Below are 12,131 nucleotides of genomic sequence, written 5' to 3'. Positions count from 1 at the left end.
CCCAGCACCTATGCCAGCCCCAGCTGCCGCCGCCCCCCTTATGCAGTTCCTTTTATTTAATGTAGTGCTCCCCAGTAATGGTCCCCCTATGCAGTACATCCAGTAGTGAGCCCCCGGTAGTTGCCCCCAGTAGTGAGCCCCCGGTAGTTGCCCCCAGTAGTGAGGCCCCTTGTAGTTGCCCCCAGTAGTGAGGCCCCTTGTAGTTGCCCCCAGTAGTGAGGCCCTTGTAGTTGCCCCCGGTAGTGAGCCCCTTTAGTTGCCCCCGGTAGTAGGCCCCTGTAGTTGCCCCCAGTAGTGAGGCCCCTGTAGTTGCCCCCAGTAGTCAGCCCCTGAAGTTGCCCCCAGTAGTAGGCCCCTGTAGTTGCCCCCAGTAGTGAGCCCCTGTAGTTACCCCCAGTAGTGAGGCCCCTGTAGTTACCCCCAGTAGTAGGCCCCTGTAGTTACCCCCAGTAGTAGGCCCCTGTAGTTGCCCCCAGTAGTGAGCCCCTGTAGTTGCCCCCAGTAGTAGGCCCCTGTAGTTGCCCTCAGTAGTAAGCCCCTGTAGTTACCCCCAGTAGTGAGGCCCCTGTAGTTACCCCCAGTAGTGAGGCCCCTGTAGTTACCCCCAGTAGTAGGCCCCTGTAGTTACCCCCAGTAGTGAGCCCCTGTAGTTGCCCCCAGTAGTAGGCCCCTGTAGTTGCCCCCAGTAGTGATGGCCCCCACCGCATGCGCACACACACACACACAAAAAAAAAACACTTACCTTATCCCCGCTCCAGTGCTGCCGTCCTTCCCCGGCATCCGCTCCTCGGCACTATGGGAGTGACGTCATTACATCACTCCCATAGTGCACTGCGGGACCCGGAAGACGGAGGGAGCTCCGTCCTCCGGCTACCGCCAGGATAGGAGCCGGGCGCCCGCTGGTAACACACTCAGCGGGCGCCCAGCAAATGGAGGGTGCAGGGGTGCGACAGCACCCCTTGCACCCTCCGTAGTTACGCCAATGGAGGTGGAGCTCCCGGAGCAGGTAAGTGCAGTAGAGGGGTTTGAGGAGGGTGCGGAGGGAAGGGCAGCGGACAGCGGCCTGGCACCATAGGGCAGGGGGAAGGCCGGGCCCCGGGTTGGTCCGGGCCCCATAGCAGCCGCACCCCCCTGCACCCACGGTAGTTACGCCACTGACTGGAACCTTATCTGTTACCAAGTAGCATTTAATTGGACAAAACAACCATTACAGCCATATTCTCTGAAGTAACATGTCAATTGATATTTACAGTAAAAATCAAATATGACATAGTTATGGATTTGAAGTAGTTTTGATCTTAAGCTATTGATGCTACTCTTGAATTATGTGGTATATTAAGCATACCTTACATTAAGAGCTAAAAATTTTATGTTTGTCAAATTAGACTTATTTGCAACCGGTATTATGTAACTCTGCTTATAATACTGGAGGACAGTATGGACAGTACAAAGTGTTTTCCATGAACTGTGAGGAGGTGTACATGCTGTGAATATAGTTAGTTGTAGGTGTAACCAAAAGGTTTTATATAACTTACAGACTTACCCATATTTATGTTTACAGTCACCAAAGGAAGTTACGAGCTGTCAAAGCTTCAAAGCTTGCAAAAGCCTTGCCTGGAGAGGCGCATGGAGTGGAAGCCATACCAGGGACAAATAGGTTTAACTCAGATGGGTAAGATTTTCACAGTGAGGTAAAAATCATAGATTTGGTCAGTTGCATTTACCGTAAAGGGAGAAAACCAAGCCAAGATCAGTATTTCACATCACATTAACATCCTTGTGGTCCTGTTTTACATTCTCATACCTATGATACATAAAATGGGAGTTGCATGTGCTAGAAGGGGAAGGGTAGTCTGAAACACAGGTAGAATAATCCCCAGCTCTTTGCTGTGAACCAGTAAATACGTTGCCATTTTATTTTTTACATATAAGACTTTATTGGACGCAATTTGCATCAGAGAAGAAATTTAAACTGCAACCAGGAAAATATTAGCATTTTGCTCCCTATGCAAAGCTGGCTGCAAATGCGGGATGAGACCAACACTGTACAGGTAGCAAATCCACCTCCCTTGCCATGCAAGTAACAGAAGCAGTGTGGCATGACTATGACAGAAGGTGTGGCCTCACTGTGAGTACAAATATGCTAATAATCGCAGTACGCAAGTCATACACATTACAGTAAATGGCTGTAATGTGTGGATAATAAGTACCCAAGTAATTTGGAGCCTATAAAATGTGAATCGAACAAGATGCAAAAATAATAATTTTACTTTCTTTAAACTACACTTATAAACAATGGGCAACCTTCCCCTCTCCTAAGAGAGTACAAAACACACATTACCTTATATTGTAAAAACGAGTCTTCTGTAAAATCTAATCCTACAATTATATCGCAGCCACATTATTTATCAACAGTTATCAGGGGCGTTATAAGAGAGGAGAGGGCCCAGTGTGTAGACTTAGGGCCTGATTCAGACCCGCTCGCAAGTTGCGTCCGCTCGCTGTCAAAAAGGGGCCGTCTATGCATATCATGCACTCGCTCTTTGCGGTGTAAGGACGCCTCTATGTCTAAGCGTTCGCAACCAGGTCGATGTTTAGGCCCTGCGCACGCGCAGCGGCCATACTACGTGTGCGCAAGCCCCGGAGCGAGAGAGAAATTCTCTCGCTCCGGAGCTCACTACAAAAGGGGCGGCTGTCGATGTTGATCGACAGCTCGCCCCGTTTTGTAGGCGGGGCGGTGGCTACACAAACGGATGGAACGCCTGTCGTTTTGTGGGCATCCGCACTGACATCAGCAGTGATGTCAGTGTAGAGCTTCCTGCTCGATCAGAGCAGGAAGCTCCCTGGGGCTTGCGGTTGCCGAGACCCAACCTTAGGGTCTTGTTGCAAGCCCCGATGGTCGGGATTGTTTTGACCATCGCAACCATCAACCTGGTCGGTCGCTAAAGCTGTGGGTGGTAACCCACAGCTTAGCTAGCGAGCAGGAGGCCGCACTAAAAAAAACAAGCAGCCGCCCTCATTCATAACGAGCGCTTGCTTCTTGCGAGCGCCTCTGAATGAGGGTCTCAGGGGGTCGTTCAGAGTCGGTCGTTAGCGCCGATGCGCTCGGACCGGGTCGATGGCCCCCCACAGAGCATGCACACGCCGGCACCGTCGTGCACATGCGTGAGAGCCGCTACGACCGACAGCGCCGGTCGTAGCGGGTCTCGATCCAAAGGGGGCGAGCTGTCGATGTTGATTGACAGCTCGCCCCGTTTGGAAGGCAGGCCGGGGGGGGTGGCAGGGAACACCTACCGTTTGGGGGCGGCCCCACTGACATCACTAGTGATGTCAGTGGAGAGCTTCCAGCTCAGACAGAGCCAGAAGCTCTCCGGGGCTTACGACAAGGGAGACCCTTCCCTAGGGTCTCGTCGTAAGCCCCGATGGTCGCGATGGTCTTGACCATCGCGACCATCACCTTAGGCGGTCGTAAGGCTGTGGGTGTTAACCCACAGCCTTACCACTGCAAAGGAGGACGTCTTGAAAATTCAAGAGGTCCTCCCCTCATTCAGACCGACCGCACGCTCTGTGCGACCGGCTCTGAATGAGGTCCTCAATGTGAGAGATAATTAATGCATGAATTAGAATTTTTGCAGTGCTTTGTGTAAGATATGGCATATTCTGGATATGTTTCTTAGACATGTGTCACAGGGTTTGGATACAGATGGAATGCAGAGTACGAAGGAAAGTTCAGAGTCAATGATGACAACTAAGCAGCAACACATTAGGTGAATAAGACACAACCAACAGCCAACATCATCATCAACTCACAACTTATACCACAAGTCATCTCCCACCTAACAGGTGCAATTGCACTTTTTCTGGTGGTCATCTTGGGCGCATTACGCGTCGACACACCCTAACTGTACTAAGGACACGCACACCAACCCTTGTCCTATATTTAAACAAAGAGTCCCTATATTGTGACAAATATTCATGTTTTTAAAATGAGAACTAAATTACCATAAGGTACACCAGAAAGCCTCCAAAATGGCCCTACAAAGACAAGCTCTCCATGTCAGCTGCTGATCCCATACATGCCCTTACAAATAACTGCACATAAAATGCAATAATACATAAAGTTGCTCAATCAATTTTCAATGGAAACTTCTACGTGTCTTCTTATGATTGACTAAAGGCCCCCGTACATCAGCAATTGATTGCAGCAATTCTGCAATTTGCAATCGATTGTGTATAAAAATCTTTCCCTTTTTCAATCGATTGCAGATTGCAGAATTGCCACAATCAATTGAAAAAAGGAAAGATTTTTATACACAATCAATTGCAAATTGCAGAATTGCTGCAATTAATTGCTGATGTATGGGGCCACTATATTGTTATCTATATCTATTATCAATTAAAATTTTAACTGGCAATTAAATTGAACAAAATGTGTTTGTTCCATAATAAAAAGTCTCACTCCATTGTTTTATGAATTGACAGTTTCTCAGTGATTCATATTTCCCTCCCCCCATCTATTAAATGTTCTCCCACAATTTGGTTTATTTGCAATTACATTTGCTCATTGTTCAGTTTCTTACATGCTGTTTCATTACCATTACCATTCATATTTGATTTTTATAATATAATTTTTACTCCAGAGCAAACCCTATGCTGAATGTTGATCTGGGCTTTGATGAGATGAGTTCTACCAGTGACTCTGTCAGGTAAGAATACAAAGAGACTGAATACTGGACATGGGGTAGTATTTATTTCATAATACAGATGAGCGGGTACTTAGGACATTTTTAGACTTGTGTTTAGTGCCAGCTTGGTACAAAATTAAATCATACTGTTAGACATCACGGTATTTAAGTGGACTATTTCTGAGAGTGTTAAAATAATTATATTGTAAGTTATATCACATTATGGGGGGAATTTAAATTTTTTGGGCCGCCTGACACGCAATATTAAATTTTTTTGCTGATGGGCACGAGTGCTGTGAGCGCCCATTTCTTATAGCACATGTGACATGTCGCGCCCAAATGTACCGGGAGTAGCCGCATTAAGAAGCTAAACCCATGCAAACTACTGAGCGCAATGAGTTTGGGCACATAAAAACCCGACTTTAGGAGGATTTCTACCTCGGAGAGTGTGAGCAGAATTAATGGTCGTCCGTGGCGATCGCGCCCTGCGGCACAAACAATTGATCTACATTATTTATTGATATCCATAACAAAAAATAAATAAAATTGCTCTACTGAGTTTATACATGCTGGTATTTTTTAGCAAAAATTGTGTTGCCTTTAACAATCCACAAAAATCTACTGTTTTATATATTGATTAAAACAATACGTTATTCAGCATTGCAACTTATTAAACATTTATTATTTTGTTTAATATCATGTTCACTAAATTAGTCTTTTTGCTAAATTACTGTCTGTTGCCCAGCCAAGCTGTCGCTCCGGGTCTCGCACCAAAGGGGGCGTGCTGTCGATGGTGACTGACAGCACGCCCCCTTTGGTGGGCGTGCCGGGGGCGTGGCGGCCAGACGGAGGCGTTCCCATGGGAACACCTACCGTCTGAAGCCGGCCCCACTGACATCACTAGTGATGTCAGTGGGAGTGATTTTGGCTCTGATAGAGCCAAAATCACTCCAGGGCTTGTGGCTGGGAAACCCGACCGCAGGGTTTCCCTCGCAAGTCCGATGGTCGCGATGGTCAAGACCATCGCGACCATCTTTTTAGACGCTCGTATATGCTGTGGGTGGTGACCCATAGCTATACGAGCGTCCAGGAGGACGCTCCATTTTAATGGAGGAGGGCCCTGATTCAGAGCGAGCGCTCTGGTCAGAGCGAGCGGCTCTGAATCAGGCCCCATGTTCATTAGTTCATTTTCTTGCAATTTAAATACACATTGTTCATTTTGGATAGATATCCGCTGCCGTGTGAGGAAGCATAAATAAACGAGTGGTATTTTCTGAAAGCGCAAAGTGTTCTGAAGCAAATGAGGTCTAATTGGTGTGGGACTGTGGGTACTGCATAAAAATTACTGATATTGCTGTTGACTTGTGACCAATCCAAAAAGTGACAAAATAGTCTCAGCATGGGGGTGAGAAAAGTTGTAGCAGTGAAGGGGTTAACGGGAGAACTCAATTTTGAATTGAATTGTGAATTTCTTCTTTGTTACATCCTGTGGTGAAGGCAGCTATTGCAAGGGAGCTAAATAATGCTAGTGTCAGTCTGACCCCCTAATCTACTACTAGCTTTCTTCAGGACGGTCACAGGAAATTATAGCAATTGCAAATTACAACTTTGTACAGCAGTCGGGACAACATGATGCATTTAGATACTTGACAAATGCTGACTTTTTAAAACTTTTTGGAATTTATTTTACAGTGTGAACTCCGATTATGACAATATACTTGTCAAGATGGATGCTGACACTTCCAATGACCAGGTGAATAAATGATTAGTGGCTGATTTTCGTCCAAGTACTCCTTTTCAATGCTTCCGTTTTTGCTTTTGTTTTTCTTTACTACCATGTTATCATCTTACTTTTGGCACTGAGAAAAAGGACCACTAACTTTAACACATATTGCTAATAACATTCACAAATATAGATGTAATAGTACCTTTGCAGAAAAGATTGAGGGCCTGATTCAGACCCGCTCGCAAGCGCACAGCGCTCGCAAGCGGGTCGATGGTCCCCCACTGCGCATTTGCCGCCTCCGGCGTGCGCATGCACGAGACCCGTCCAGCGACGTCAGCTCAGTCGCTACGGGTCTCGCTACAAGACGGGGCAGCTGTCGATGTTGAGTGACAGCTCGCCCCGTTTTGTAGGTGGGGAGGGGAGGTGGCTGCACAAATGCAGGCGTTCCCTTAGGAACGCCTGGCGTTTGTGGGCGGCCCTACTGGGCAGGTCCTAAAGTAGTGCTCCTTCAGTTGTGCCCCCAGCCCAGTACTGACTTGACTGCTCTGGCTCGCGGTTGACGTCACTGCATCACTGGGAACACTGGCTTCTGAAGTCATCAGAGGCTTATTTAGCCTCTGGCCGCTTCAGAGGCCAGTGTTCACAGTTACAGTGAGGGAGCCGCAACTCAAAACATAAAGAGCCGCCAGTTGGCCACTCCTGATGTACAGAATTGCCCATAGCAACCAATTCAATATTTTGTATTTTCTAGTGCAATTTAGAAACAAAAGAAAAGTATCTAGAATCGAATTGCTTTTTTAAATGGCTGTTCCACATGCTTCTTTTTTTTCAGTCAGTTTTAATAAAAGTCCTACAATGTATGTTATAAATAGATCATCTTACACTCTTGTTTCTTATGCAGAACACTGTAACGTCCCCCTCTAAAGACGGCAGACATGCACAAGAACCACTGGCAGCTGCTCTTAATGACAGGCAAAAAGTGTCCTTCAGTAAAACACCTCTGGACACCACTGATTTATGACACCTCAGTCTAGTGAACTAAGAAACCTTACAATGCCAATAATTGTACACTTGCATTTATATCACTGATTGTTGGAAATAATGTAATATATACCGTTTTAATGTGCTTTAATGATGTGACATTACTACTCAATGCTTTTATTTCCACTAAAATATTATTCTAAGTATTAAATGAAGCAAGAACATGAACATAAATGTAATTTCCTGGAATAAGATGTATAACATTATTGAACATGTCATCTAATAAATGTCTGTGGGCTGAACCACTGTACTGAACATCATGAATGTGCCTATGTGGGTTGCCAATGCTTAAACAGACATTAAATTTAGCATTTTTCTTTTGTGTTATATGCAGGAAAGTAAATGTATAAGCAGAGCCTTTTTCTAGCATAGAGACATAACTGCAGGGAACAATGTGCATTTTATTCAGACATAAGTGGTCCTCAGAGATCACTTCTCCAGTGGCGTCACCAGGGGAGTGCAGACCGCACTGGGTGACACCATTCGAGCAGTGCGGGGAACAGTGGTGTAACTAGGGTATTTGGAGCCCAGGGTAAATTTGAAAATGGAGCCCCCCCCCCACTATGTGCGCTCGTGACGAAAAATGGGCGTGGTCACAAGGGGCATGGTCACTTAAAAATGGAGCTTGTCAACATGACACACCCCTTTCTTGTCACTTGGAACATTTCTTTCCATTTGCACCTTAATGCAGTGCCCCTATTAGTGGTACCTCTTATGCAAGCCCCCAGTAGTACCCCCAGTATACAATGCCCCCAGTAGTGGTCCCTCTTATGCAGGCCCCAGTAGTGCCCCTTATACAGTACCACCAGTAGTGGTCCCCCTTATGCAGCCTCCGATTAGTTCCCCTTATACAGGCCCCCAGTAGTGATCCCCCATATGCAGTGCCCCTTACAGTTTCCCCTGTAGTAGTCCCCCTTATGCAGCCCACCATTAGTTCCCCAAGTAGTGATCCCCCATATGCAGCCCCCTAGTAGTGATCCCCCATATGCAGTGCCCTTTATACAGTGCCCCCAGGAGTGATCCCCCCTTATGCAGGCCCCTAGTAGTGCCCCTAATGCAGGCCCCCAGTAGTTATCCCCCCTATGCAGTGCCTCCCATAGTGGTTCTCCCTTTTCAGTGCCCCCTGTAGTGGTTCTCCCTTTTCAGTGTCCCCTGTAGTAGTTCTCCCTTTTCAGTGCCCCCTGTAGTGGTTCTCCCTTTTCAGTGCCCCCTGTAGTTGTCCCCCCTGTGCAGTGCCCCAGTAGTAAGCCCCTTATATAGTGCCCCAGTAGGAGTCCCCCCTGTGCAGTGCCCCCAGTAGTAAGCCCCTTATATAGTGCCACCGGAAGGAGTCCTCCTTGATGCAGAGCCCCCAGTAGTAGTCCCCCCAGTAGTGGTCCCCCCCAGTAGTAGTCCCCAGTAGTGGTCCCCCAAATGCAGTGCCCTTTATATAGTGGCCCTAGTAGGAGTCCCCCTTGATGCAGTGCCCCCTGTAGTAGTCCCCAGTAGTGGTCCCCCACCAATGCAGTGCCCCCAGTAGTATCCCCCCCAGTAGTAGTCCCCAGTAGTGGTCCCCCCAATGCAGTGCCCCCAGTAGTATCCCCCCAGTAGTAGTCCCCAGTAGTGGCCCCCCCAATGCAGTGCCCCCAGTAGTATCCCCCCCAGTAGTAGTCCCCAGTAGTGGTCCCCCCAATGCAGTGCCCCCAGTAATATCCCCTCCAGTAGTAGTCCCCAGTAGTGGTCCCCCCAATGCAGTGCCCCCAGTAGTAGTCCCCAGTAGTGGTTCCCCCCAATGCAGTGCCCCCAGTAGTATCCCCCCCCAGTAGTAGTCGATCCCCCTCCAATGCAGTGCCCCTAGTAGTATCCCCCCATTTTTAGTCCCCAGTAGTGGTCCCCCCAATGCACTTCCCCCAGTAATATCCCCCTCAGTAGTAGTCCCGAGTAGTGGTCCCCCCCCAATGCAGTGCCCCCAGTAGTATCCCCCCCAGTAGTAGTCCCCAGTAGTGGTCCCCCCCAATGCAGTGCCCCTAGTTGTATCCCCCTCCAGTAGTAGTTCCCTGTAGTGGTCCCCCCCAATGCAGTCCCCCCCAATGCAGTGCCCTCAGTAGTATCCCCCCCAGTAGTAGTTCCCAGTACTCCCCCCCCCCCAATAAATACACACGGAAATTAAATAATAAATAAAAGAAAAATTCTTATCTGAATCCACGCTCCCGCCGCCGCCATCCGCACGTCAGTCCTCCCGGGCTGGCGCGCTCTGCATTGTGGGAGAGACGTCATGATGTCTCTCCCATTACCCACTGCAGGAGCCGGAAGTGAGCCAGCTCTTGCAGTGGGCGCTGCGGCTGCAGCAGTCAATGAGAGTCTATCTGACACTGATTGGCTGCTGTTTAACACATACATCGCCGTCAGCGCTGGCGGTGATGTGTGTGCAGCAGCAGCAGCCAATGAGAGTCTATCTGAATCTCATTGGCTGCTGATTCACACACACATCGCTGCCGCTCGGCAGTGATGTGTGTGCAGTAGCAGCAGCAGCCAATGAGTCGTCTGACTCTCATTGGCTGCTGGTTAACACACACATTGTCGCCAGCACTGGCGGCAATGTGTGTTAGCACAGCATGAGCCCGCCTGCTACCCTCCTCCTGCCGCTATTGGGCAAGCACTCAGGGGGAGGGAAGGGGCTCGGCTGTGCAGCACAGGACCGGCGCTGGGAAGCCTAGCGCCAGTCCTGTGTAAATGTGTAGTGCTGACCGCACTCACTGCGGTCGGCACTACACTGGCTAACTAGGGCGGGCCGGTACGTGCCCAGGGCATGTGCCCTGCTCGCCCTGCCCTAGTTACGCCACTGGTGGGGAGAGTCTCTGGGGGCAGCCCAGCATCTCCTGGAGTGCTGTGCACGATTTCAGAGTGATGAAAATGGGGGGATGATGTGAGGACATGCCCCCTTTTGGGCACACATGGCGTTCATTTACCCAACTGGGTGACACCAACCCTAGTGACACCACTGCCCTTCTTCCCTCTAATGTCTGATTAGAAAAAGATGTACTACTACCTCCAGTGTGGGAGGTAGAGGTATAGAGAGAGAGATGGTGGTGGGAATATAAGAGTATAGTAGACACTCTGAACTGAAAGGACAAGAACAAAGAAGGTGCTTCAAATGGGCTATTTACCAGCCGTTAGCACTTAGTAGAGGGTACTGTCACGGGTCAGGAGGCTTGAGGGGATACGGGGCTGGTGACACGAGTCTGCTTGAACTGTTGTATGATGATGACATTGGTTATGTTCCTACACCCACAGGCATCTTCCATATCATGGGATCTCCTACATGAATAGTGATTAAAGACTGAAGGGAGGATCAATCAATTTAATTTCATCAATTTTGTTTTGGGCGAGACGACTTATAGGAATTTAAGCTCTATATTTGAATCCCTCAATCAAGGTCTCAGTGAATGGTGTCTCTTCTCAGAAACTATTGATAAAACCAGTGCCACGAGAATTTGTTTATCTTTAGCTATAAAGGGTGTTTCATTATGTTTAGAAGATTATGGGGCCTATTCATCATCACTAAAATGTCCCGTTACACATGCAAAAATACTTTTTTCCGCATATTTAAGGTAACGGGCCATTCATCATCAGGGTTCTAATAGGACCACCTTATATTCAGTAAACTCCGAAAACTTACAGTTTTCGGCGTTTGCCTTCAAGAACAAATGCCATATTTAGATGGCGTTTGTTCTCGGAGCCCCACTCCTTCCTATGGGAAGTAGTTCCGGGGATGTAAAGAGGAACAGAGTGGATCATTCCGCTGCCTCCTTACTGCCTCCCCAACGGCTTTGCGCATGTGTGACCTCAGGTCACACATGTGCAGATGCCAGCTACAGGGACATGTAAGTAACGCTGCTACTTCTTTAGCAGTGTTACTAATCGCGGTAACAGCTGCTTTTCGGTTCAGCTGTCCCCTCACCGGAGCAATAATGAATTGCTCTGGTGATAAGTTTCCCCTGCAGCGATGTGGATACTTAATCATCGGGGCTATACAGCACCCGATGATGAATAGACCCTATGTCTCTGTGTGCTGATGACATCTTTCTTACCCTAAAATCTCAATATACTCCAGAGGGGAAATCAAACTCTTTTTCAATCTTTATATGACCATCTGTAGGGGTATAAGATCAAAATCTCCAAAAGGAATGCTCTACCGCTGTATATTTATTCCTCAAATCTTGAACTCCTAAGAGTTAAGTACAACCTTAATTGGAGACACAACAAAATAACATATTTGTAGGTATACATCACTTTATTGCTTAATCAAGTATGATAGCTTGTTTAAGAGAATTTTCCTCTCATCATTAAAGCTATTAAGCTGAACCTGTTCAGATGGCAGAAGTTGTTTGTATCCTGGTTAAGCAAAATAGTTTTTCTTAATATAAATCTGCTGCTTAGGTTATCCTACCTTTCCAGAACTTGCTGATCATAGTGCCCAAACATATCTTATCACAACTGCAAATGTGGTTCATCAAATTCACACCTAGGTATATATTTACTAAAGTGTGAGGTTTTAGAAGTGGAGATGTTGCAGATAGCAACCAATCAGATTCTACTTATCATTTATCTAGCACATTCTAGAAGATAATAGCTAGAATCTGAGTGGTTGTTATGGGCAATATCTTTACTTCTAAAAACCCGCGCTTTAGTAAATATAC

General features: G+C 47.5%; 1 protein-coding gene across 1 annotated transcript in view; it reads left to right on the top strand.

The window, feature by feature from the left end:
* The window catches only part of CDHR2 (cadherin related family member 2), a 156,421-nt gene extending 148,764 nt beyond the window's left edge, over positions 1–7,657 (top strand). The window contains exons 25-28 of the mRNA XM_088465411.1: positions 1,562–1,672; positions 4,641–4,706; positions 6,378–6,438; positions 7,313–7,657. Coding sequence (XP_088321537.1) covers positions 1,562–1,672; positions 4,641–4,706; positions 6,378–6,438; positions 7,313–7,432 — 358 coding nt within the window. The 3' untranslated portion in view covers positions 7,433–7,657. The remainder of the gene's footprint in view (positions 1–1,561; positions 1,673–4,640; positions 4,707–6,377; positions 6,439–7,312) is intronic.
* The last annotated feature ends 4,474 nt before the right edge of the window (positions 7,658–12,131 follow it).

This window comes from Taudactylus pleione, unplaced genomic scaffold (assembly GCF_031769625.1).
Source record: "Taudactylus pleione unplaced genomic scaffold, aTauple2 ptg001990l, whole genome shotgun sequence".
In the NCBI taxonomy this organism is placed as follows: domain Eukaryota; kingdom Metazoa; phylum Chordata; class Amphibia; order Anura; family Myobatrachidae; genus Taudactylus; species Taudactylus pleione.
The sequence above is the reverse complement of the archived record's forward strand: the minus strand, read 5'-3'. Positions and strand labels throughout refer to the sequence as shown.